Source organism: Gorilla gorilla, chromosome 4 (genome assembly GCF_029281585.2).
Source record: "Gorilla gorilla gorilla isolate KB3781 chromosome 4, NHGRI_mGorGor1-v2.1_pri, whole genome shotgun sequence".
NCBI lineage: Eukaryota > Metazoa > Chordata > Mammalia > Primates > Hominidae > Gorilla > Gorilla gorilla.
Window position 1 is genome coordinate 63,797,420 of NC_073228.2, and position 26,155 is coordinate 63,823,574.

At 43.8% G+C, this 26,155-nt stretch overlaps 1 protein-coding gene across 1 annotated transcript in view; it reads left to right on the plus strand.

Moving 5' to 3' along the window:
* Positions 1-2,947: 2,947 nt before the first annotated feature.
* NUFIP2 (nuclear FMR1 interacting protein 2) overlaps positions 2,948-26,155 on the plus strand; it is a 38,352-nt gene continuing 15,144 nt past the window's right edge. The window contains exons 1-2 of the mRNA XM_004042034.5: positions 2,948-3,374; positions 9,430-11,154. Coding sequence (XP_004042082.1) covers positions 3,098-3,374; positions 9,430-11,154 — 2,002 coding nt within the window. The 5' untranslated portion in view covers positions 2,948-3,097. The remainder of the gene's footprint in view (positions 3,375-9,429; positions 11,155-26,155) is intronic.

The following is a 26,155-nucleotide window of genomic DNA, read 5'->3' on the forward strand; positions in this document are numbered from 1 at the left end:
TCATGGCAAATCCCAATTATATTTTATATAAAACAACTTCAGAAAAATCAAGAAGAAAAAAGGTCTGTGTTTTACTGTTGTATTTCCATTCTTATTTTTAAAATTCGTGTTCAAGATTATGATTCTAATGTATACAAGAATGTAATATTCTGCTTTTTTTCTTACATTATATCATAAGCCTTTCTCCATACTACTGCATACTACTAAGGCAACATTCATAGTAACTAGAGCATCTGAGAATAAGATTTAGTTTATTAAACTCAGTCAGTACAACTGTAAGTGAAAAGCTAAGGCAGGCAAAAGTGTGATAAATCAGAAATACAGAATGAGTGCTTTTGGTTTGCCTGCAGGTATAATGTAGAAAACCTAGACAGGGAAGTTGGACCTCAGAAATTCAAGCCTTCCAACTAAATGTCTAAGTCAACAAAAAATACCAACATAATCTTAAATTGTATATATACTTTTCTTTCTTTCTTCTTCTTTTTTTTTTTGAGACAGGGTCTCGCTCTGTTGCCCAGACTGGAGTACAGTGGCACAATCACAGCTCACTGCAGCCTCCACCTTGAGGGCTCAAGTGATCCTCCCATCTCAGCCTCCCAACTACAGGCACACACCACCATGCCAGGCTAATTTTTAAAAATTTTTGTAGAGAGAGAGTCTCTGTATGTTGCCCAGGCTGGTCTCGAACTGCTGGGTCAACTGATCTGCCATGGTCTCCCAAAGCGTTGGGATTACAGGTGTGAGCCACCACACCTCACCTGTTTTTTCTTTAATAATTGGGAATGTGGCAGAATATTATTCAATGGTAAAGACTTATTGTGATATGATATTATTATTAGGGTTTTCATTCTCAAAATTGGGTAAATGTACCCCCAAAGAGGTTTTTCTTTAAAATTTAGCAAAGCTGGCTGGGCCTGGTGGCTCATGAATCCCAGCACTTTGGAAGGCTGAGGTGGGCAGATCACCTGAGATCAGGAGTTCGAGACCAGCCTGGCCAACATGGAGAAACCCCATCTCTATTAAAAATACAAAATTAGCCTGGCACAGTGGCACATGCCTGTAATCCCAGCTACTCAGGAGGCTGAGGCAGGAAAATTGCTTGAACCCGGGAGGCAGAGGTTGCGGTGAGCTGAGATCATGCCATTGCACTCCAGCCTGGGCAACAAGGACAAAACTCCATCTCAAAATAAAATAAAATAAAATTTAGCAAGGCAACACAAATCCTTACTGTATAGAACATGCCAAAATTTGGTCATGGTTTTCAGGATTCAATGACATTTGTTATTGGAAACCAACTTTTATGTTTTAAATAAGCTTTTGCATTGACATTCATTAATTTCATAGCATAAACTTTTTGCTTTCAAGCTTCTTGTTCCTTTAATGTTGTCCTGTTGTAGGAATTCAAGCCACATTTTAAAAATTCAAAAACGTAACATACATTGAGGAAACAGTCCATATGTCCGTTGCTGAGTGAATGAACAAAATGTGGTATATACATATAATGGAATATTAGTCAGCCTTAAAAAAGAGGGAAATTCTGATGTATGCTACTCTGAAGACATTATGCAAAAAAGCTAGTCACAAAAAGACAAATACAGTACAATCCCACTTATATGAGGTACCTAGAATAGTCAAGTTCGTAGAGACAGAAAACAGAACAGTGGTTATCAAGGGATGGAAGGAGGAGGGAAAGGACATTTATTTTTATTGGGTATGAAGTTTCAGTTTGGAATGATGAAAAAGTTCTGGAGATAGATGATGGTCATGGTTCTACAACAATACGAATGTACCTAATGCACCTGAACCATACACTTAATATTAAGATGGTAAATTTTATATTATGAATATTTTACAATTAAAAAAGTCCCCCAATCTATAACATACATTGGGAAAAGTGCATTTTACCTGTATATTCAGTTTAACAAATAATTACTAAGCAAATATATGTATAATCACCACCTAGCCCCCAAAATGAAATATTATCAGAGTAACCTGTGTCCCTCCCCATCACAACCCTCTTCCTTCCTGAGTAACCACTATCATGGCTCTAACATTTGCTTTTGAAAATCATACTGTGATGTGGTAATGCAGGATAAGTTAAATCTACACTACAAAACGCTACAGAATATTTATTTTAATTTCAATTTTTCCATAAGTGCCAAAAAAAAAAAAAACCCACTTAATAACTTTTTAAGTGCTCTTTCTCCCCTTCCTTTGCTCTTGAAACTTCTCATTCTAAAACCTATTTTGGTTCCACAGTTGACCTCACCTGCAGAGTTTAATTAAAAAAAAAAAAAAACCTTCAGTGTAAATTTTCATTCCTCCCGCTCTCCCTTGCCTCCAACTACAAAGAAACAATGATTTAAACCCTTTGTGCCCTTTTAGAAAATTACACAGATACCCCATTGTGGAACCCTATAATCCCTTCGTGGAAAGGAAGAGATTAGCATATGAATACAAAGCAAAATGAATCCAGAATACAAAATGATCTTCTGGATTGTGAAGCTCTTGTATGCTTAAAAATGTATTTATTTCCTCTTTTTGTATTGCCCCTTTAGTGGTCTCGGGGTTAAGGGAATTGAGCTTCCCTTTCTGGTTACCCGGAAAAGGATTAAAAACAAAACAAAACAAAAAACAAAAAAACACCAGATTCTAAGAGGTGCAAAGCCAGCAGATGGCTCACAGCGCCAGTGGAATCGCCAGTGGAATCTGCTACCCTCGACACGAGCCTGCTTGCCGGCGAGGAGTGTAGAAAGTGCTGTTCACAGACTGCGTGGTGAAGGAGAGAAAGCGACAGAAGAGAGAGCCATAGTGCTGACGTTGAAGGCCCGGCCCTGTGAGGTTGCATAGGGTAAGTGGCGTTGGCCAGGCGGCAGCGGCGAAGGGGAAGGAAAGAGGATTTGAGCTGGGGGCGGGGCTTGCGGCACAGCGTGGCTCCTGATTGTTGGAGTGCGGCTGCCAATCTCGCAGAATCGCTCGGTTAACCAGTGCGCTGGCGAGACGCGCTCAGATATACTGAGTGAGCCCTGAGAAGCAGTCTCAGATCCTGACGGTGCAGCAGCCCGCAGCCTCAGCCAGGGAGTCCCAGCCGCTTTCAATGGAGGAGAAGCCCGGCCAGCCACAGCCTCAGCACCATCACAGCCACCACCATCCGCACCATCACCCTCAGCAGCAGCAGCAGCAGCCGCACCACCACCACCATTATTATTTCTACAACCACAGCCACAACCACCACCACCACCATCATCACCAGCAGCCTCACCAATACCTGCAGCATGGAGCCGAGGGCAGCCCCAAGGCCCAGCCAAAGCCGCTGAAACATGAGCAGAAACACACCCTCCAGCAGCACCAGGAAACGCCGAAGAAGAAAACAGGTCTGGGAGGGAGGACGGGTGGGGGAAGGGGGTTGGGGGTGGAGGACAGGAGAGATGGGGGTGGGGCTGGATCCGAAAAGCGCGGACGGGGTCGGGATGTGTGTGTGTGTCCCCTCCGGCTCTGGGGATGCCCCTTTCATTCTAGAGCTCGGGCTGAGCAATGGGGTTTGCAGCGCCCTCTCCTTCCCTCCAGCATGGGAGAGGCCCAGCCAGGCCAGCGTGACCTTCCTGGCCCCGGCCCGGGCTGAAGGGAGACCTGCTGGGTCGGCCTTGCAAGTCCAACCTCATTATTCTTTTCCCATTCACCTCCCTGAGTCCCTGGAATTACCTAAATTTGGGGGCCCTGAGATGGGGTAAACCTACCCCCCCCCCAAAAAAATCCCTCGAGGTGTATGTAACTCAGGAAGGCCTAGCGAATCCCGACTCCGATGGTGTCGCGAGACCCTTTTGCAGGCGGCGAGGAGTGGGTAGGTAGGCTGAGTTGAGGAAGTGCCCCTCACCCGCCACCCCAAGCCCACCTGTGGCCTTGGGGCTCCCCGTCTCGCGGGGGGGGGCTGTTGGGACCCCTCATCTCACGGGTCATTTCCACCACTAAACGCCCTTTTTGGGCGCCGGATCCCGCAGTCTTGTCCCGCGGCTCCTCCCGAGGCCGGCGCCCCGCGCCCGCTCCCCCCAGAGCCGGCGCGGCTGGAATGTTCTCTCCTCCTCGCGGGGCCGCTTCCTGTCCGCCATGTTGGAAGCCGATTCCTGTCACCGACTCCGGCCCACTGAGGAGCGGAGGGGGAAGGGTGTCGAGGGCCACACGGGGCGGCGGAGCCGGGTGACCCGGGATCACCACCGGCCGCAGCCTCGCCCCCTGCACTGCGGGGGCGCCGGCGCCCCCCGCTCCGCGGCCGCCCCTCCCCCCGTCGCCGGCCGGGGTTGTGTAACCCGGTGGCGGCGCGCGGCCCCGGGCGGGTCCCTGGGGTGAGGGGCGGGGGCGGTTGGGGTGGGGGAGGGAAGCGGCCACGAGGGGAGCGGCCTGCGCAGGGCCCCGCGCGCCAGCGGCCGCGTTTCCCGCTCCCGGGTGCGGCGGGAGGCGCGGGCAGTCGGGGCGGGGAGCCGGCCTCGAAGCGGAGCTGAGAGGGAAGGAGGCCGCGGGCGGCGGCCGCGGCGCTCCTAGGGGCAGGAGGCCTGGGGGGGCGGCAGGGGGATTCATTTTGGGTAGAGGCGGTGCCTGAGGCCGGGTGGGGTACCCAGCGGGAACCCAGCTCCCCGGTCACGAGTTTTTCTGCCACAGGAACCTCGTCTCCTGCCAGGTTCGCTCACGACTCCGCCTCTGAGGCTTTCACTTGGGCCTTTTCCTTCTAGCAGCTCATTTTCTACAAAAAAAAAAAAAATCCAAAAACCTTGTTCCATTCCCCTCCCGACCCAGCACTTACCTTCTGAGCTTGGGTAGTGTCTTTGAGGTGAGGGATTTTAAAAAATGTTAGGATGGGGAAGAGTGCGAGCTTTTTGACCCCTCTTTCTTGTCCTTAAGGGTGAACCCAAGTGGCTCATCCATGAGGTTAGATTACTACCATCTTGCCTCGGATGAGGCTTCTCTCCGTGTTAAAAAGAAAGGTGTTTTTCGTATTTTAAAATCGATATTGATCCCCAAACTAATCTTAATAAACGAGAAATTGAGGGTAAAAGTCATGTAAGAAAGTATTTCACGAGAAGTGAGTTTAAGTTTATAACCCACGCAGATTTTAAAAAATAAGGGCTCTTTATAAATCGAAGAGAAATGAAGCGTAAGAAAGCGTATGTTAAACCCAGCGTATCAAATTTGATAGGAATTGTTGAGAGCTGGAGAAATACTAAGTGCTTTTTTATTGCAGATTGTAACTTGAAGACTGAAATTAGAATGTCAGATTTTCCATTTTGGGACTTCGTAGGGACCCGATAGTATGCGATAGAAGTGAACACATACGCACGAGTTAGGTGTTTTAATCCTAAAGATTTGGAACAGTTTAAAAACTGTTAGGGACTATATAACTAGATTTTTTAGCATTAGATCTTGTTCAAAAGATGAGAAAATACTACCATATTATGGCTGCATAAGGCAATATTACTGTTGAGATTGAAAAATTGTATCTCATCGGTCAGGTTAATATACTCTTGCCAGACTTCTCTCTACATGTAGAAGCAACCCCTGAACCATTCAAGGTGGTATTCCTCCAAATATTTCTTATCTTGGAAGGGGTGGATAAAGAGGAGGAAACTGGAATTAGCAGTTTTGACAGAATGTAAACAGTTTGGGGCGAGTGTATGATTTGGTCACAGTACTGTTGCTTTGACATGCATAATGCTAATAACTAAGAAAACATTACAATATGTTTGAAATTTATCTGTAACATGTTGAGGTAGGCTTTGGTAATCCATTGCTCACAAACCTAAAGAGGAACGGTTTTTTTTAATCCAGAAGAGGGCGCAAGAGAAGGCCAAATGTGTTGAGTAATTTGTTTCTAATTGAAAAGGTAGATGTATCAGGACTCAAGTTTTGCTGAGTCTTTTGGAAGTGGTGGAAGTAGGGTTAGTATAAGCAGCCCTAAATAAAGCGCTAGGAATTCTTTAATTTCTTAAATTTATTCTATAATGTTTACATTTTTCTTAAATGTCTACTATTTAAAAAGAAAATTTCTTTCCAGCATACTTCATACATATCAACAAGGTTGTCATGAGAAAAACTTTATGTAGTTAAACAAGATTTTTTCTTTTTTTTTTTTTGTTATTAAAACTTGCGGGTGGGAGCACAGTGGCTTCTAAGCCGTTTTTTCATTGTTTGGTGATTTCCAATATCTGAGTCGCTACATACTAGTAATCTTAGGAAGAATTATTCTTGTTAGCTTTGGTTCAGCTCAGTTTGGAGATTGGATTTTTGGCTATTTCAGATTGCTCATCTTTAATTGAAATCTGAAAAGTTGTGACTAATGGGCCCAAGGATACAAACCTTTGTTTAACCTGTTAGCATATTAAATGATACAGGTAGGTCTTATCCAGAGTTAGGTAAGGAGATAAAGTTATATGTGTTAAAAATGATGAGAAGAGCCTTTATTTAGGAACTTTATGCTTTTCTTTCTTTTTTTTTTTTTTTTGAGACACAGTCTTACTCTGTGGCCCAGGCTGGAGTGCAGTGCAGTGGCATGATCTCGGCTCACTGCAACCTCTGCCTCCTGGATTCAAGCGACTCTACTGTCTCAGCTGGGATTACAGGCATATGCTACCACGCCCAGCTGATTTTTTTTCTTCTTTTTTTTAGTAGAGATAGGACTTCACCATGTTGGCCAGACTGGTCTCAAACTCCTGACCTCAAGTGATCCACCTGCCTGGGATCCTAAAGTGCTGGGATTACAGATGTGAGCCACTGTGCCTGAGATTTTTCTGAGGAAAAAAGCTTCTAGAAAACATCCTAAGCAATAATCTCTTTTTTCCTGTTTCATAGTTAAAATTGTGCCACCAAAAATTTGATTTGATTGGCTATCATAGCTTTTCCAGCAGCCAAAAAATTTTTAAAAATGTAACCCTGTGGAATCTAAGAACTCTTAAGAGTTCTAAGAAATCTAAGAGGCCAGTGTGGTGGCTCTCACCTGTAATCCCAGCACTTTGGGAGGCCCAGGCGGGCAGATCACTTGAGGTCAGGAGTTCGAAACCAGCCAGGCCAACGTGGCGGAACTGGGCATCGTGGTGCATGCCTGTAATCCCAGCTACTCGGGAGGCTGAGTCAGGAGAATCTGGGAGGCGGATGTTGTGGTGAGCTGGGATCACATCACTGCACTTCAACCTGGGCCACAGAGCGAGAATCTGTCTCAAAAAAAGAAAAAAAATAACTGTTATAAGATGTATTCTCTCGTGGTACAAGTTTTGTGCCAGTCTGTTTTAGGAATGATTATGCCTTGAGTATGTTTTCTTGGGTTACTTTAATACAGGAGAAGAAAATGCCTTTATTTGTTCAGTTTTAGTATTTGTACTTTTTTTTCTAATGTAGAATGAGTAAGTCCTGTTGTGAATCTAATAGACTTCTACATTAATTTATTTTGGAACAATGGTTCTCAGACTTATAAAAATGGCAGTATTCCTATTAGACTCCTCACTTCCTGCTGCCTTAAATGTGTGTGGAGTGTCCTTCTATTGTGTATCTTTCTTTTTTCTTTTTTTTTTCTTTTTTGAAGTGGAATTTTGCTCTTGTTGCCCAGGCTGGGGTGCAGTGGCCCAATGTGGGCTCACTGCAACCTCTGCCTCCCGGATTCAAGCCATTCTCCTGCCTCAGCCTCCCAAGTAGCTGGGATTACAGGCGTGCACCACCATGCCTGGCCAATTTTGTATTTTTAGTAGAGACGGGGTTTCACCATGTTGGTCAGGCTGGTCCTGAACTCCTGACCTCAAATGATCCACCCACCTTGGCCTCCCAAAGTGCTGGGATTATAGGCATTAGCCACTGCACCCGGCCTGTATATCTGTTTCTAATGACTTGACCTCAAGATGCTTTTGTGAACATTTCATAAAAAGGTAGATAACTAATAGCACCATTTTGTTACAGTGGAAAACTATTTGAATCACCTATAATAGAATTGACTTTTTATGGTAGTTGAAGGTTTTTTTTTCTTTTCTTCTTGAAAGAGGGTCTCACTTTGTCACTCAAGCTAGAAGGCAGTTGTGCCATCTCAGTGCATGTTCACTGCAGCCTTGACCTCCTGGGTTCAAGCTATCCTCCTCCCTCAGCTCCCCTAGCTGGGAGTATAGGCACATGCCCCACGCCCAGCTAATTTTTGTATTTGTAGTAGAGACAGGGTTTCTCCATGTTGCCCAGGCTGGTCTTGGACTCCAGCAGTCTGCCTGCCTTGGCCTCCCAAAGTGCTATGTTTACAGACATGATCCACTGGCAGTTGAAGACTTTTAATTAAACCTGAATACCATAACACTAAAAAATTGGATGCTTTTTATTGTAGTTTTGTTAGTAAATATTTTCTCATTGCATCTTTTGAGTCAAGGCAGTATTACATAGTGATAGGAAACCATGGATTGCAGATAGACTGGAGGTCAGATTTCCAGTTCTGTCACTTTGACTTGGGCAATTTACTTCATCTCTCTTAAAGTCTGTTTATCTAAATGTAAAATGAAGAAAGTATGTTTTATAAAGGTTGGAAACATTGGTACGTAGATATTTTGGTTTCACGTATTAACAATATCCAATATCTGGGAAATGTCAAAATGAAATTTAAGAATACTTTAGAAAAAGTTCACAAGTGTTAGATATTTGTCTGATAGATGCCTTGGAAACTGCTGATAGTGACTACCAGCTATTTATGGTTTTGTAGAAATGAAGTCTTTAATTTCCTTGTAATAATTACTGTTTCAATAAAACTTGATTTTTGCCCAGAGGGCATCTCTGCTCTGAATTGTAAAGAAAATTTTAGGCCGGGCGTGTGGCTCACGCCTGTAATCCTAGCACTTTGGGAGGCCGAAATGGGCGGATCACGAGGTCGAGATCGAGACCATCCTGGCTAACATGGTGAAATCCCTTCTCTACTAAAAATACAAAAAGAATTAGCCGAGCGTGGTGGTGGGCGCCTGTAGTCCCAGCTACTCTGGAGGCTGAGGCAGGAGAACGGCGTGAACCCGGGAGGTGGAGCTTACAGTGAGCGGAGATAGCGCCACTGCACTCCAGCCTGGGCAACAGAGTGAGACTCCGTCTTGAAAAAAGAAAATTTTGTAACAGCCTTGTGAGAGTGATGGGTAGATTGATTCTGTTAGATGAGAGGTATTTGGCATACTGCTTAAGAGGTCTTGTCTTCTCTGGCCTCAGACTTTGGTTTGAATCTTCGCTGAGTTCTACCTCTTGCTTTGCTTAGCAGTAGATTGCATTTCCTAGTCTGTAAAATGGGGCTGACAGGTGTCTTCTCATAGAGATGTGAAATAATATAAAGCTACAGCTCATAGCATAGTGTCTAGCATACAGTAAATAGTTCTTAAATGTTGGGTATTAGTGTAATTTACATGCGATTTTTTTTTTAATCCTTTTTTTTCCCTCCCCTAGGCTATGGTGAACTAAACGGTAATGCTGGAGAAAGAGAAATATCTTTAAAGAACCTGAGTTCTGATGAAGCCACCAACCCTATTTCCAGGGTCCTCAATGGCAACCAGCAAGTTGTAGACACTAGCCTGAAGCAGACTGTAAAGGCCAACACCTTTGGGAAAGCAGGAATTAAAACCAAGAATTTCATTCAGAAAAACAGTATGGACAAAAAGAATGGAAAGTCTTATGAAAATAAATCTGGAGAGAATCAGTCTGTAGATAAGTCTGATACTATACCAATTCCAAATGGTGTGGTAACAAATAATTCTGGTTATATTACTAATGGTTATATGGGTAAAGGAGCAGATAATGATGGTAGTGGATCTGAGAGCGGATATACAACTCCTAAAAAAAGGAAAGCTAGGCGCAATAGTGCCAAGGGTTGTGAAAACCTTAATATAGTGCAGGACAAAATAATGCAACAAGAGACCAGTGTCCCAACCTTAAAACAGGGACTTGAAACTTTCAAGCCTGACTATAGTGAACAAAAGGGAAATCGAGTAGATGGTTCGAAGCCCATTTGGAAGTATGAAACTGGGCCTGGAGGAACAAGTCGAGGAAAACCTGCTGTGGGTGATATGCTTCGGAAAAGCTCAGATAGTAAACCTGGTGTGAGCAGCAAAAAGTTTGATGATCGGCCCAAAGGAAAGCATGCTTCAGCTGTTGCCTCCAAAGAGGACTCGTGGACCCTATTTAAACCACCCCCAGTTTTTCCAGTGGACAATAGCAGTGCTAAAATAGTTCCTAAAATAAGTTATGCAAGCAAAGTTAAGGAAAACCTCAACAAAACTATACAGAACTCTTCTGTGTCACCAACTTCATCTTCATCATCTTCATCATCTACCGGGGAAACTCAGACCCAATCATCAAGTCGCTTATCCCAGGTCCCTATGTCAGCGCTGAAATCTGTTACTTCTGCCAACTTTTCTAATGGGCCTGTTTTAGCAGGGACTGATGGAAATGTTTATCCTCCAGGGGGTCAGCCGCTGCTAACTACTGCTGCTAATACTCTAACACCCATCTCTTCTGGGACAGATTCAGTTCTCCAGGACATGAGTCTAACTTCAGCAGCTGTTGAACAAATTAAGACTAGCCTTTTTATCTATCCTTCAAATATGCAAACTATGCTGTTGAGCACAGCACAAGTGGATCTGCCCTCTCAGACAGATCAGCAAAACCTGGGGGATATCTTCCAGAATCAGTGGGGTTTATCATTTATAAATGAGCCCAGTGCTGGCCCTGAGACTGTTATTGGGAAGTCATCAGAGCATAAAGTGATGGAGGTGACATTTCAAGGAGAATATCCTGCTACTTTGGTTTCACAGGGTGCTGAAATAATTCCCTCAGGAACTGAGCATCCTGTGTTTCCCAAGGCTTACGAGCTGGAGAAACGGACTAGTCCTCAAGTTCTGGGTAGCATTCTAAAATCTGGGACTACTAGTGAGAGTGGAGCCTTATCCTTGGAACCCAGTCATATAGGTGACCTGCAGAAAGCAGACACCAGTAGTCAAGGTGCTTTAGTGTTTCTCTCAAAGGACTACGAGATAGAAAGTCAAAATCCTCTGGCCTCTCCTACGAACACTTTGTTAGGCTCTGCCAAAGAACAGAGATACCAGAGAGGCCTAGAAAGGAATGATAGCTGGGGTTCTTTTGACCTGAGGGCTGCTATTGTATATCACACTAAAGGTAACTCATTTGTTTCTTATACAAAGATTTTTATTGGCGAATTTAGTATATTGTTTATATTAAGAGAATTTTAAGAGAATTAGTTGTTCATATTAAGAGTATTTTAAGAGAATGACAATGTGGATAAGCAGCTGGTGTCAAACTAATTCAGGGTCCTTGGAACTAGTATGATTAAAATTTAGAAGAAATGTTCACTTTTCCAACTTAAAAGGATTTTTAAAAATACAAACATAATTGACCTACCTGGTTCAAAGAACAGAAGTGAGGAGAACTTGCTTAAAGGTATTGATGTTATATTTTCTCTTGACTGAGTGCTTGAAAAAAAATTTTATTGAACATATGTTCTCCTTCCTTGGCTTTTTTGTCTTTGCCTTTTTGTTTTGTTTTGTGTTTTTTTTCTTTGAGATGGAGTCTCACTCTCTTGCCAGGCTGGAGTGCAGTGGCGTAATCCCGGCCCACTGCAACCTCCACCTCCCAGGTTCAAGTGATTCTCCTGCCTCAGCCTCCTGAGTAGCTGAGATTACAGGCACACGCCACCATGCCCGGCTAATTTTTGTATTTTTAGTAGAGATGGGGTTTCACCATGTTGGCCAGGATGGTCTTGATCTCTTGACCTTGTGATCCACCCACCTTGGCCTCCCAAAGTGCTGGGATTACAGGTGTGAGCCACCACACCCATTTGTTTATTTGTTTTTGAGACAGAGTCTCACTCTCTCACCCAGGCTGGAGTGCAGTGGTGTGATCTTGGCTCACTGCAACCTCCGCCTCCTGGGTTCAAGTGATTCTCCTGCCTCAGCCTCCCGAGTAGCTGGGATTACAGCCATGCACCACCACGCCCAGCTAATTTTTGTATTTTCAGTAGAGACGGGTTTCACCGTGTTGGCCAGGCTGATCTCAAACTTCTGACCTCGTGATCCGCCCATCTCTGCTTCCCAAAGTGCTGTGATTACAGATGTGAGCCACTGCGCCCAGCTTCTCCTTTGCTTTTTATATCATATGCGTCTTTAATAGTGAGCTCATTTAATAGTTCTAATTTGATTAAAATGAGTAGAAGCACTGTTTTTGAAGAGGAGTCTGATAAGTCTTAGAAGGAGTAATGGATGCCAGTTTGTAACTGGAAAATAAGTTAGACAAATTACAGTGTCAAGTATGATTAGCATAGTTGAGACCAGGCTCTTGGGATTCTCCTTTTCATAGCCCTAAAGCCCAAGTTTAAAGGGAACCAGGTATCTTTCAAGTTTCACGCTAATAACTTTCTTTTCTTTTCTTTTCTTTTTTTTTTTTTGAGATGGAGTCTTACTCTTGTCACCCAGGCTGGAGTGCAGTGGCGCAATCTTGACTCACTGCAACCTCCACCTCCCAGGTTCAAGTGATTCTCCTGCCTCAGCCTCCCACGTAGCTGGGATTACAGGTGCCCGCCACCACGCCTGGCTAATTTTTGTATTTTTAGTAGAGATGAGGTTTCACCGTGTTGGCCAGGCTGGTCTCAAACTCCTGACCTCAGGTGATCCACCCGCCTGGGTCTCCCAAAGTGCTGGGATTACAGATGTGAGCCACCGTGCCAGGCCTCATGTTAATCACTTTCTTAGAATGTGGTTTGTTTGTGTCTTAAAGAAAAATTCGCTGTATGGCTTAACTAATCTAAATCCTTAGAGCAAATAATGAGGTTTAACGATGATGTTTATATCCTTTTGCTTTTGAGAACAGTGGGTTTCAGTCTTCCCATCTTTCCTACCTCTTCCTCCTTTCTCTAACAGAAATGTATGCTCCATGCATGCATGTACACACTTAATACATAGTGCACATTCCCATTTTAACAGTGGCTCATTTAGGCAGTGACTTACAATTGCAGGGAAAGGGGACCATACCAGATTGTGGGAATTGGGTAATTACCATATTCTCTCTGGAAGAAATACTTCCTCAGGGATGAATAACAAAGCGATTTATGTGACTTCTAAGCAAATTTCCTAGTCTGCGTACGTTTCCTTATCTGCAAGCTGGAAGACATTGAGTATAATAAATAGATGTCCTTTTAATATCATTTTACTTCCTTAAAAATGGAAGTAGTAGAATTGCTTAATGGAAGTTTAGGAATCCTCACAGATAACATTTACCTAATTTCACTTATTCTCCAGCTCTGCTCTTTGGAGGTAAATACAGGAGTTGGTTGTTTTTAGGAATGTTAGGGCAAAAAGATAAATGCTTCGTTTTTTAAGACATGTATTATACATTAGTTAACCTCTGCCAGGAGAGTTGGGTTTTTTGGTATTGTTTTCTGTGCCGTCTGCCCTCTAGAGACTATTACTGGAAAATGTTTACCGAAGTATTTTGCACTGGTGATCATTGTGTGAGCCTGAGAGGGTATCTGGTTGTGTTGTGTTCTCTTACCACCTCCAAAATATTCTGGGAGGCCCAGTGTGGTGGGTCATGCCTGTAATCCCAGCACTTTGGGAGGCCGAAGTGGGAGGATCACTTGAGCTCAGGAATTTGAGACCAGCCTGGGCAACAGTGTATAGTCCCAACTACATGGGAGGCTTAGGAGGGAGGATCACTTGTCCCAGGGAGATCCAGGTCTGCAGTGAGCTATGTTTGCACCACTGCACTCAAGCCTGGGCAACAGAGTGAGACCCTGTCTCAAAACAAAACAACAAAATGTGTAGGATATGTTCAATTAGGTAACTGGTTAATAGTTCTTATGTACAATTTCTATTATGTGGAATTGCAGGCCATTTTTAAATTGGAATGTTAACCTGAATTTACTCTTTATGCATTTTCCCTATCCATGGCTAGCTGAATATGAAATCAGTGGTATTTATATAAGCTGAATACCCCTATATGGGTGCAGTTATATTTAGTTTTGCTGGTATTAATGAAAAAATTTGCTGTAGGTAAAGTGTCATCTTGAGTTTTGTATTTGGACATGATTGGAAATTAATCAGATTGGCATCAAAATTTTTACCCCTCTAGAACAATAAATAATACTCAGTTCAATTAGGTTCCAGAGTAGCAAGTTCTTTGAATTCCTGCCAAATGTTGATTGGTCCATTAGTGGTCCATTGGCCACTCATTTTTCTTTACTTGAATTATATTTGAAGATCTTTTATAAGTGAAGGCTTTTTTTTTTTTTTTAAAGTTAACTCTAAAAGAAGTAATAATCAGTTGGGCTACTGGAATATCCTTTAAGAACATCTGTATTATTTTCTCTGTGCTTTAGTGTAGTTTTCAGATGTTCAGTAGTAATCTCTAAGTGAGTAGTTTAAGTTGGGCTTAGAATTGGAAGTTCTCTGCATTTCTCCTGACTTCAAAAATAAGCCCTTCAGCAACTAATTTGGAAATAGTGGGTAAGAGAGTGCGTTATGTCACTTCTTTAAGAATGGTGCACTATTTATTTAACTTATATAAAGAAAGGTGTTTTTATTTAGTTTTTTGGTGGTTTTTTTTTTTGAGATGGGGTCTTGCTCTGTTGCCCAGGCTGGAGTGCAGTGTCACAGTCTTGGCTCACTGCAACCTCCGCCCCCTGGGTTCAAGCGATTCTCCTGCCTCAGCCTCCTGAGTAGCTGGGATTACAGGTGCACGCCACCATGCCTGGCTAATTTTGTATTTTTAGTAGAGACAGGGTTTTACTGTGTTGGTCAGGCTGGTCTCCTGACCTCGTGAGCCACCTGCCTTGGCCTCCCAAAGTGCTGGGATTACAGGTGTGAGCCACTGCACCCAACAAAGAAAGGTTTTTATTTGACTCAAGGTTTTGGCGGCTGGGAAGTCCAAGTGCATGGCGGCAGCTTCTGGCAAGGGCTTTTTTTTATACAGGAAGTTTTTAGATTAAGCAATTACTTGGAACCTTAAGCGTACTATGGATTTTTAAAAATTTGAGTGTTAAGTACAATTGAGGGTATGAAGTAAAGATACAATAGAGCATAAAAAGGGGATTTGTGCTGGGTGCAGTGGCTCACGCCTGTAATCCCAGCACTTTGGGAGGCCAAGGAGGGTGGATCACGAGGTCAGGAGATCGAGGCCATCCTGGCTAACACAGTGAAACCCCATCTCTACTAAAAATACAAAAAATGAGCCGGGCTTGGTAGCAGGCGCCTGTAGTCCCAGCTACTCGGGAGGCTGAGGCAGGAGAATGGCGTGAACCCGGGAGGTGGAGGTTGCAGTGAGCTGAGATCGTGCCACTGCACTCCAGCCTGGACGACAGAGCAAGGCTCCTTCTCAAAAAAAAAAAGGGGGGGTGGCGGGGGCGGGATTTATGTGGATTCTAATTCTTGGGATTTTCCTTTTAGCTGTTTTTTTTTTTTTTTTTTTTTTTTTTTTTTAAAGAGACAGGATCTCATTGTCACCCAGGCTGGACTGCAGTGGCACTATTGTAGCTCATTGCAGCCTGGAACTGGGCTCAAGCTCTCCTCCTTCCTCAGCCTCCTGAGTAGCTAGTACTACAGGTGTATGCCACCATGCCTGGCCTCTTTTAGCTTTTTATATATGTTATATGTTATGCCATTAACTTTTCTCTTTTTTTGAGACAGGGTGTTGCTGTGTTGTTGAGGCTGGAGTACAGTGGTGTGGTCATAGCTCACTGTAGCCTTGAGCTCCTGGGCTCAAGTGATCCTCCTGCCCCAGCCTCCTGAGTAGCTGGGACCACAGGTGTGCACCGCAATGCCCAGCTAATTTTTTTATTTTTATTTTTTTGAGATGGAGTCTCACACTGTCGCCCTGGCTGGAGTGCAGTGGCGTGATCTTGGCTCACTGCAACCTCCGCCTCTCAGGTTCAAGTGATTTCTCCTGCCTCAGCCTCCCTAGTAGCTGGGATTACAGGCATGAGCCACCGTGCCCAGCTGCCCAGCTAATTCTTGTATTTTTTATATATGTATATATACATATAGTGACGGTGTCTGTGTATTTTACCCAGGCTGGTCTTGAACTCCTGGCCTCAAGGGATCCTCCTACCTCAGCCTCCCAAAGTGCTAGGATTACAGGTGTGGGCCACCATGCCTGTCCTAACTTTTCTTTTCCTTTTTTTTTTTTTGGAGACGGAGCCTCACTCTGTCACCCAGGATGGAGTACAATGGTGCGATCTTGGCTCACTGCAACCTCTGCCTCCTGGGTTCAAGCGATTCTGCCTCAGCCTCCCGAGTAACTGGGATTACAGGCATGTACCACTGTGCCCGGCTAATTTTTTTGTATTTTTAGAGGAGACGGGGTTTCGCCATGTTGGCCAGACTGGTCTTGAACTCTTGACCTCAAGTGCTCCGCCCACCTCCGCAAGTGCTGGGATTACAGGCATGGGCCACCACACCTGGCTGTGATGGCTCTTTTTTGAGAGACAGGGTCTCACCCTGTGACTCAGGCTGGAATTCAGTGGTATGATCCTAGCTCACTGCACCCTTGAACTCCTGGGCTTAAGGAATCCTCCCGCCTCAGCCTCCTGTGTAGCTGGGACCGTAGGTTTGCGCTACCACCCATGTTGTCTGGGCTGGTCTGGAATTCCTGCCCTCAAGTGATCCTTCTGCTTCAGCCTCCTTAAGTATTGGGATTACAGGCATGAGCCACCATGCTTAGCTTGTGATGGCTCTTAGTGTACATACCTGGGACATATAACTGTGCCTTCTTAAAAGTAGTTATCTCAGAATGCTTAGCAAGCCTCTCTTTGACTTGACTTTAAAAGCTTTGAAAACTAGATCCTAACTTTTTGAAGTAAACTTTTGATTTTGAAATGGTTGAAAGTCATTTGAAGCCAAGTCTTTGGAAATAATAATTGATATGAGTTGTGTGTTTGGTCACAGTGCCAATTTAAGCTGGGTTGATCTGTCTTACATGGCTGTTATGGCACTGAAGGATATGAAGCATTTGAAATGCTGACATTTTGGAATATTCATTTAAAAATAGGCTGGGGCCGGACATGGCTCACACTTGTAATCCCAGCACGTTGGGAGGCCGAGGCGGGTGGATCACCTGAGGTCAGGAGTTTGAGACCAACCTGGCCAACATGACGAAACCCCATCTCTATGAAAATACAAAAATTAGCCAGGCATAGTGGTGCAGGCCTGTAGTCTCCGCTAATTGGGAGGCTGAGGTGGGAGAATCGCTTGAATCTGGGAGGTGGAAGTTGCAGTGGGCTGAGATCACACCACTGCACTCTATCCGGCCTAGGAGACACAGCAAGACTTCACCTCAAAAAATGAAAATAAAAATAGTCTGGGTACTGTGGCTCTTGCCTATAATCCTAGCATTTTTGAAGTGAGGCAGGAAAATCACTTGAGCTCAGGAGTTTGGGATCAGCCTGGGCAACATAGCAAGTCCTGATTTCTACAAAAAAATTTTAAGCATTAGCTGGGCATGGTGGCATGTGGAGGCTGAGATGGAGGATATAACCAAGCCCAAGAGGTCAAAGATGCAGTGAGCCATAATCGTGCTGTTGCACTCAAGATTGTGCAACAGAGTGAGACCCTGTCTCAAAAACATAAAACAGTTGATATTAAGCAATTACTTACAGATCTGTGTTGAGGTAGATTAATATGGCACCGATTTGGGTAGACTGGAAGCCATTTTTCTGTTGATTAGAAGATCAGTTTCTTGGAATAGTGCAGGCAGAGGTATAATAAAGGTCTTCTGCTTTGTATTTTCAACAATGTAAATGATCTGAATTTTTTTTTTTTTTTTTTTTTTGAGACGGAGTCTCGCTCTGTCGCCCAGGCTGGAGTGCAGTGGCGCGATCTCGGCTCACTGCAAGCTCCGCCTCCCGGGTTCACGCCATTCTCCTGCCTCAGCCTCCCGTGTAGCTGGGACTACAGGCGCCCGCCACCACGCCCGGCTAATTTTTTGTATTTTTTAGTAGAGACGGGGTTTCACCGTGTTAGCCAGGATGGTCTCGATCTCCTGACCTCGTGATCCGCCCGCCTCGGCCTCCCAAAGTGCTGGGATTACAGGCGTGAGCCACCGCGCCCGGCCATGATCTGAATTTTTAAAAAAATTTTTAAAAAAGCTTTTAGATTGGGAAAGGGCATAAGGGAACAGATAAGATTACATAACAAGATTTGGGAAACAGGATATGAAGAGACAAATTATGATTAATCCATAAAATTGACAGGGACTAGGTGTACAGTTTGGACATTGTTCAGAGAAGGATCTGAATATTAAATTTTCTCTTCTAAACACAATGTGAATAAGTATTTTCACGTTTACTGCATTTCATTGCAATTGCTTCCTGAATGCCTATTTGACATCACAGCTGTCTTTCTAATAATCTTATTAATGTGTGCCTGCAAATTTGACAGTTTTAAGATTCACCTTGGTTTTAGCCCTGGTTGGATTCCCTAGATTTGGAAAGGGTACTTGTTTATGAGGATATAATAATGTGGGACATATAGTAATGAATATAACAAATAATTCCTAATATGGGATAAGGTCCCCTTTCTCCCAGTGAGAGAACTCATACTGGCTGTTTAGCACCCATACTGACTGCTTGATGTTTCATGATGTCTGCTTTATGAATACAGTAATAATATATTCACCTTGATACTGGTGAAAGATCACTTGTAAGGAATTTTTGGAAGTTAAAATTTAACTTCCAGATTTCACTAGCTTAAGTCCTGAGTGTGAGGGAAATAACCATCTATGCTGTAAGAAGAGCAGACACTGTTACTATAATGATAATAGCAAAACCAGAAATTGTTTATTACTATCATAGTAGTAGCAGTTTCATTCCAAGCAACTTTTACCCTTATGAAGTACTTGGGGGGCCGGGCGCGGTGGCTCAATTCCTGTAACCCCAGCACTTTGGGAGGCCGAGGCGAGCAGATCACAAGGTCAGGAGATCGAGACCATCCTGGCTAACACGGTGAAACCCCGTCTCTACTAAAAATACAAAAAATTAGCCGGGTGCGGTGGCGGGTGCCTGTAGTCCCAGCTACTCGGGAGGCTAAGGCAGGAGAATAGCGTGAACCCTGGAGGTGGAGCTTGCAGTGAGCCGAGATCACGCCACTGCAGTCTAGCCTGGGGGACAGAGGGAGACTCCGTCTCAAAATAAATAAATAAATAAATAAAGTACGTGGGATTAGAATAAAAGCAGTAGAAAAGAGAAAAATAACAAAAACAACTTGAGTTCCGAGTTTCTATTTAGGAGTAGTCTGGATAATTCTTCTTATCCTGGTTTGTTGTAGCTTCAGAGAAGAGTTCATTAAGGGGTCTACTGAAAAGGTGGTGACTTCTAACTACCTTAATTCAGAATTACTTGAAAACATGCTGTATTTCTTTTTCTTTTCTTTCCCTTTCCCTTTTTGATGGAGTTTCACTCTCGTTGCCCAGGCTGGAGTCCAGTGGCGCGATCTCGGCTCACTGCTACCTCTACCTCCTGGGTTCAAGCGATCTCTTGCCTCAGCCTCCTGAGTAGCTGGGATTATAGGCTTGCATCACCACGCTTGGCTAATTTTGTATTTTTAGTAGAGACTGAGGTTTCACCATGTTGGTCAGGCTGGTCTCAAACTCCTGACCTCAGGTGATCCACCCACCTCGGCCTCCCAAAGTGCTGGGATTACAGCCGTAAGCCACCGCACCTGGCCGGAAAACATGCTATATTTCTCTCTGGGTATTGTCAAACTGAAAAAGGGTGGTAGAAATTTCTGACAAGCTCCTTTGTAAAAGAATAGGCACAAGTATGGCAGACTGGTTAAGAAAAAGGAAATCAGAATAGCAAAACATGGTATAATAACCTGTAATCATCCAAAAAATGGGCAAATCTGAATTAGGAGGGGGAAAGCAGAATTTTAATTTACCATGTCACCATCCTTGCTGAATTTTACAGAATTTGATCCAAAATGGCTTAATAAGGGATTGGAAGGCATGATTAGTGATAAATTGATTTGGGGGTTCTCAGTTGTGGGAGTCAGTTTGTTTGGCATTATGTTGATTTGTTATCTATCTCTGGTGGAGCCATTTAATTTAGATGTTAATTTTTAAAAGATGTTCTAGGTTCAGACGCGGTGGCACATGCAAATCCCAGCATTTTAGGAGGCTGAGGTGGGCAGATCCCCTGAGGTCAGGAGTTCGAGCCTGGCCAGTGTGGTGAAACCCGGTCTCTACTAAAAATACAAAAATGAGCCGGGCATGGTGGCACGTGCCTGTAGTCCCAGCTACTCCGGAGGCTTAGGCAGGAGAATCTGTTGAACCTGGGAGGCGGAGGTTGCTGTGAACCGAGATTGTGCTGTTGCACTCTAGTCTGGGCGTCAGAGCGAGACCGTCTCCAAAAACAAACAAAATGTTCTATTAGCTGAGACAATAGTATTATTCATTTTTAAATGCAAAAAATAAGCTTCTAGTTAGCCTTAGCCCTTTTAGCTTCAGTCTTTTTCCTTGAGGGATTTAATAATTAAATACTGTATCTGTTCAGTTTGACTATATGAAATTGCTGTTTTTGTAGGTCAGAAGAAGTTGAGTGTGAGCAATGCCAAATGGGTCTGCCTAATACTGTTTACAGTTATATTATTACTTCCTGGCTGACTTATGAATAGTATTTGTTCAAATCAGTATCTACTTATTGCACCAAGCCCTGTGAGAAGCAGTAGTGATAAACAGATGAGAGGTGAGAGTTTGTGTCATTAAGAAACTTGGTCTAATAGTGAAACATATGGAAAGAAATGTATTACTATTGTTGGCTGGGCACAGTGGCTCACACCTATAATCCCAGCACTTTGGGAGGCCAAGGCTGGCAGATCACTTGAGGTCAGGAGTTAGAGACCACCCTGGCCAACATGGTGAAACTCCCATCTCTCCTAAAACAATATACAAAAATTAGCCAGGCATGGTGGCGCGTGCCTGTAGTCCCAGCTACTTAGGAGACTAAGGCAGGAGAATCGCTTGAACCTGGGAGGTGGAGGTTGCAGTGAGCCAAGGTTGTGCCAAGTGTAATTGGAACCCCTAAGATGGGGGCAAGGTGAGGGAAGGGCAGTCAGGATTCCGAAAAGAAGTGGGCATTAGTCTGTTTATTGTGCCCGGAGAGTAAGATTACTTTAGGTGGAGGAAATAATAGTGTTTGAAGATTGCCAGCCATTCAGTTTGTTTAAAGGAAGATGAATGGTACAAGTTTAAAGTCCTTTAACTTAGTTATCTAATTAATCTGTTGATGTACTAGCTATTGTGTCAAGTGCTAGGAGACACAAATTCAATTTCACAGTGCTAGTAGCTTTTGCTGTAGGCAGTGAGAATCCATTGAAAAGTTTTGAGCAGTGTGGTCACTTTCAGATATATATATATATTTGAGACGGAGCCTTACTCTGTCACCTAGGCTGGAGTGCAGTGGCGCAATCTTGGCTCACTGCAACCTCCGCCTCCTGGGTTCAAGCAATTCTCCTGCCTCAGCCTCATGAGTAGCTGGGATTACAGGCACGCACCACCACTCCCAGCTAATTTTTGTATTTTTAGTAGAGACGGGGTTTCACCATGTTGGTCAGGCTGGCCTCGAACTCCTGACCACAAGTGATCCACCCGCCTCGGCCTCCCAAAGTGCTGGGATTACAGGTGTGAGCCACTGCACCCGGCTGTCAGATTTACATTTTTAAAGGAAAAGAATGGTTAGCCAGGTTGTAGAAGACAGAAAGTGAGGCCTGAGTAATGGCAAAGGAGGCCAGTTAAAAGGCAACTGCATAAATGTTGAAAAGATACTACTGCTTGAGCCAGGGCAATGACATTGGGCTGGAGAAAAAGAGATGACTAGAAAGTTGCAAGTGTCTTACCTTTGGTTAAGATTTACCAGAGTTGAACATTGCCTCTGTAAATTCCTTAGTTTGAATTTCCTTGACTCTACCCACTCTTATATCCTATACCTTTACTATAACCTTCCTGGGGTCATTCTCTGCTTCTCAAATGTTGTTCTTTGAGTTCCCTTTTCATGTTACATCAATTTCCCTGGATAATCTTGTCCAGTTCTGTTACTATATATACTAGGCTTAAGACTTCTTCAGAGGCCGGGTATGGTGGCTCACGCCTGTAATCCCAGCACTTTGGGAGGCCGAGGCAGGTGGATCACCTGAGGTCGGGAGTTTGAGACCAGCCTGGCCAGCATGGTGAAACCCTGTATGTACAAAAAAATACAAAAAATTAGCCGGGTATGATGGCATATGCCTATAATCCCAGCTGCTTGGGAGGCTGAGGCAGGAGAATTGCCTGAAGCCAGGAGGTGGAGGTTGCAGTGAGCCGAGATCGAGCATTCCAGCCTGGGTAACGAGAGTGAAACTCCTTCTCAAAAAAACAAAAAAAAAACTGAGTTCAGACCGTATATATTCCATATCATCGCTGCAATTCTATGTATATTAAATTGAATTCATTCTCTTCCAAAACCTGCTTTTTCTTTCTTGCTCTTAGTGAATTAACATTAACCCAATTTTTTGTCATTAGATGATATGGACCATTTCTCTAAGATCTCCATTTTTTTCTTTTCTATCTTGCATACTGTCTTCATCTCTTCTTAACATTTATTGGACTCTCTGTATATTATTGTCACTTCATCTGTTCGGTTCATTACCTGGAAGAATCATCACTATTTAGTACAATAACCTTAGATTTCTTCAGTGGCTTCCCTTCACCTATATAATGAAATAACAAACTTTACTTCATATGTAGCTTTTTACTCTGTCCCCTGAATAATGTTCTTTCTCTAAATCTCTCATTCTTAGTGACTTTGTGAACCGTAGCATCTTTGTTGCAACCACTTAATACTTGGTGTTCTGCATTATAGCTCAAAAGCAGTCATAGATGGTACATATACAGTGGATGTGGCTGTGTTCAATTAAAACTTTTTTTGTTGTTTTTTAAGACACGGTTGTCTCACTTTATTGCCCAGGCTGGAGTGCAGTGGCATGATTATAGCGCATTGCCTCCTTGAATTCTTGGACTCGAGCAATCCTCTTGCTTCAGCCTCCTGAGTAGCTGAGAGTACAGGCATGTGCTGTTAGCACACCCAGCTAGTTTTTAAATGTTTTGTAGACATAGGGTCTCACCATCTTGCTAAGGCTGGTCTCAAGTGATCCTCCCACCTCTGCCTCCCAAAGTGCTGCAGTTACAGGTGTGAACCACCACAGGCCCTCATTAAAACTTTATTTGCAAAAACAGATGGTGGATAGTAATTGTTTGTTCACCCCTGCTCAAACACCTTGTTAAAGCACACACATACCACCGACCTTTGTTCATTGCTGATGCTCTTACTGATAACCCACCCTCCCAGTGAAGTTGCTTACTAGAGTAAGCTCACAGAGGGCAGACTCTTTGGTTTTGCATCTATACCCTGAGCTGGTGAGTAGTATTTTTTTTCATACCCTGAGCTGGTGAGTAGTATTTTTTTTTCAATCAACTTGGAATTAAGAACTTGTGGAAAACTGGACATTTCGCTATAGGAAGCATTGTGATAGGGAGGTATTATGTAGAAAGTCTGCTCTAGGAAATTGAACATTAACTTCTCATTTGAGTGGCATAGCTAAATATAAGTTTTGATATAAAGAAATTTCAGATTGGGTGGTGGTAGTGGTTTAAAATACAGAATTTTAACAAAATTGCCTACTTGGTATATCTTAAGAGCAAAAACTTTTACTTAGGTTCTATTAGGTCTAATTGCCTACTTGGGTATATCTTAAGAGCAAAAACTTTTACTTACGTTCTATTAGGTCTGGCCCTGTGGGCATTTCTCAATAAATATTTGCATAATTAGATGCTGTGATCACTCTTCAAAAAGAACTGGCAAGTTAGATTTTGTGCTGTGTGTCTGTGTGTGTGTGTGTGTAGAAGAGAGCAGTGTTAAAAGATCAAGGCTGGGCGTGATGGCTCATGCCTGTAGTCCCAGCACTTTGGGAGGCCAAGGTGGGTGGATCACCTGAGGTCAGGAGTTTGAGACTAGCCTGACCAACATGGCGGAACCCGTCTCTACTAAAAATACAAAAATTGGCTGGGCGCGGTGGCTCACGCCTGTAATCCCAGCACTTTGGGAGGCCGAGGCGGGTGGATCACGAGGTCAGGAGTTCTAAGACCAGCCTGGCCAATATGGTGAAACCCCATCTCTACTAAAACTACAAAAATTAGCTGGTATGGTGGCGTGCACCTGTAGTTCCAGCTACTTGGGAGGCCGAGGCAGAAGAATCGCTTGAACCCAGGAGCCAGAGGTTGCGGTGAGCCGAGATCTCACCATTGCACTCCAGCCTGGGTGACAGTGAGACTCTGTCTCCTATATGTGTGTGTGTGTGTGTGTGTGTATATGTGTGTGTGTATATATATGTGTGTGTGTATGTATGTGTGTGTGTGTGTGTATATATATATATATATATATATATATATATATATATGTAAGCTGGGCCTGGTGGCGTGTGCCTGTAATCCCAGCTATTTGGGAGGCTGAGGCAGGATAGCTTGAACCCAGGTGGTGGAGGTTGCAGTGAGCTGAGATCGCACCACTGCTGCTCTTCAGCCTGGGCGACAGCAAGACTCTCTCAAAAAAAATAAAAGAAAATAAAAAAAGAATCGGTTACTGAGGTTGACCATCCCAAATCTGAGAATCTAAGATCCAAAATGCTTCAACATCCAAAATTTTTCAGTACTGACATGATGTTCAAAAAGGAAATGCTCCTTGTCCAGTAATATGATGGAAACATTCCAAAATCTAAAACACTTCTGGTCCCAAACATTTCAGATAAGGATACTCAACTTGTATGTGTATGATGATTTTGTATAATTCAAATTGCCTTCCTTAGCCTTCTTTATACTATTCACTTGTTTTGCTTCTCAGGGATAGTCAAAACGTTAAATCACACAAACGAGGGGCCAGGTGCAGCGGCTCACGCCTGTAATCCCAGCACTTCGGGAGGCCAGGGCGGACAGATCACAAGGTCAGGAGATCGAGACCATCCTGGCTAACACGGTGAAACCCCGTCTCTACTAAAAATACAAGAAATTAGCCGGGCTTGGTGGCATGCGCCTGTAGTCTCAGCTATTCGGGAGGCTGAGGCAGGAGAATGGCGTGAACCCTGGAGGCGGAGCTTGCAGTGAGCCGAGATAGCGCCACTGCACTCCAGCCTGGGTGACAGAGCAAGACTCTTGTCTCAAAAAAAAAAAAAAAAAAAAAAGAACACATTTCATATTTAAAATCTGAATTGAGATTTTTGTAACCTTTTGTTGAGGGCAGAATGTAACGCCAGCCCTTTCCTATGTGTTCTATTGATAATGTCATTTGTTTGTTTGTTTCTTTCTTTCTTTCTTTTTTTTTTTTTTTTTAAGACAGTCTTACTCTGTTGCCCAAGCTGGAGTGCGGTGGCGTGATCTGGGCTCACTGCAATCTCTGCCTCCCGGGTTCAAGTGATTCTCCTGTCTCAGCCTCCTGAGTAGCTAGGACTACCGGTGCCCGCCCCCACACTCGGCTAACTTTTTTGTGTTTTTAGTAGAGATGGGATTTCACCATGTTGGTCAGGCTGGTCTTGAACTCCTGACCTCAGGTAATCCACCTGCCTTGGCCTCACAAAGTGCTGGGATTACAGGTGAGAGCCACCGCGCCTGGCCATGTCATTTCTTGTTAGTCTTGTTAAGGTTAAGCATAGCATCATGCAAATGCTATTTGATTCATTTTCCCTTTCTGATCCTAACCTTGTTTGAGTTTCAGGGAAACTTTTAAATTTTGATCAAGTAAATGAAGTTGCTAGTAGTCAAAGAAGTAATTAATATTAAGTAACAGGAAGGGAAATTGCATTCACTTCTTAGTTCAGCATTTCTGATAATGCTGATTTCTTTCTTTACTTTTCTTTTTTTTTTTGAGACGGAGTCTTGCTCTTTCGCCGAGGCTGGAGTGCAGTGGCACAGTCTCGGCTCACTGCAACCTCCGTCTCCGGGGTTCAAGTGATTCTCCTGCTTTAGCCTGCTCAGTAGCTGGGATTACAGGCGTGCACCAGCATGCGTTACTAATTTTTGTATTTTTGGTAGAGACGGGGTTTCACCATGTTGGCCAGGCTGGTCTTGAACTCCTTACCTCGTGATCCACCTG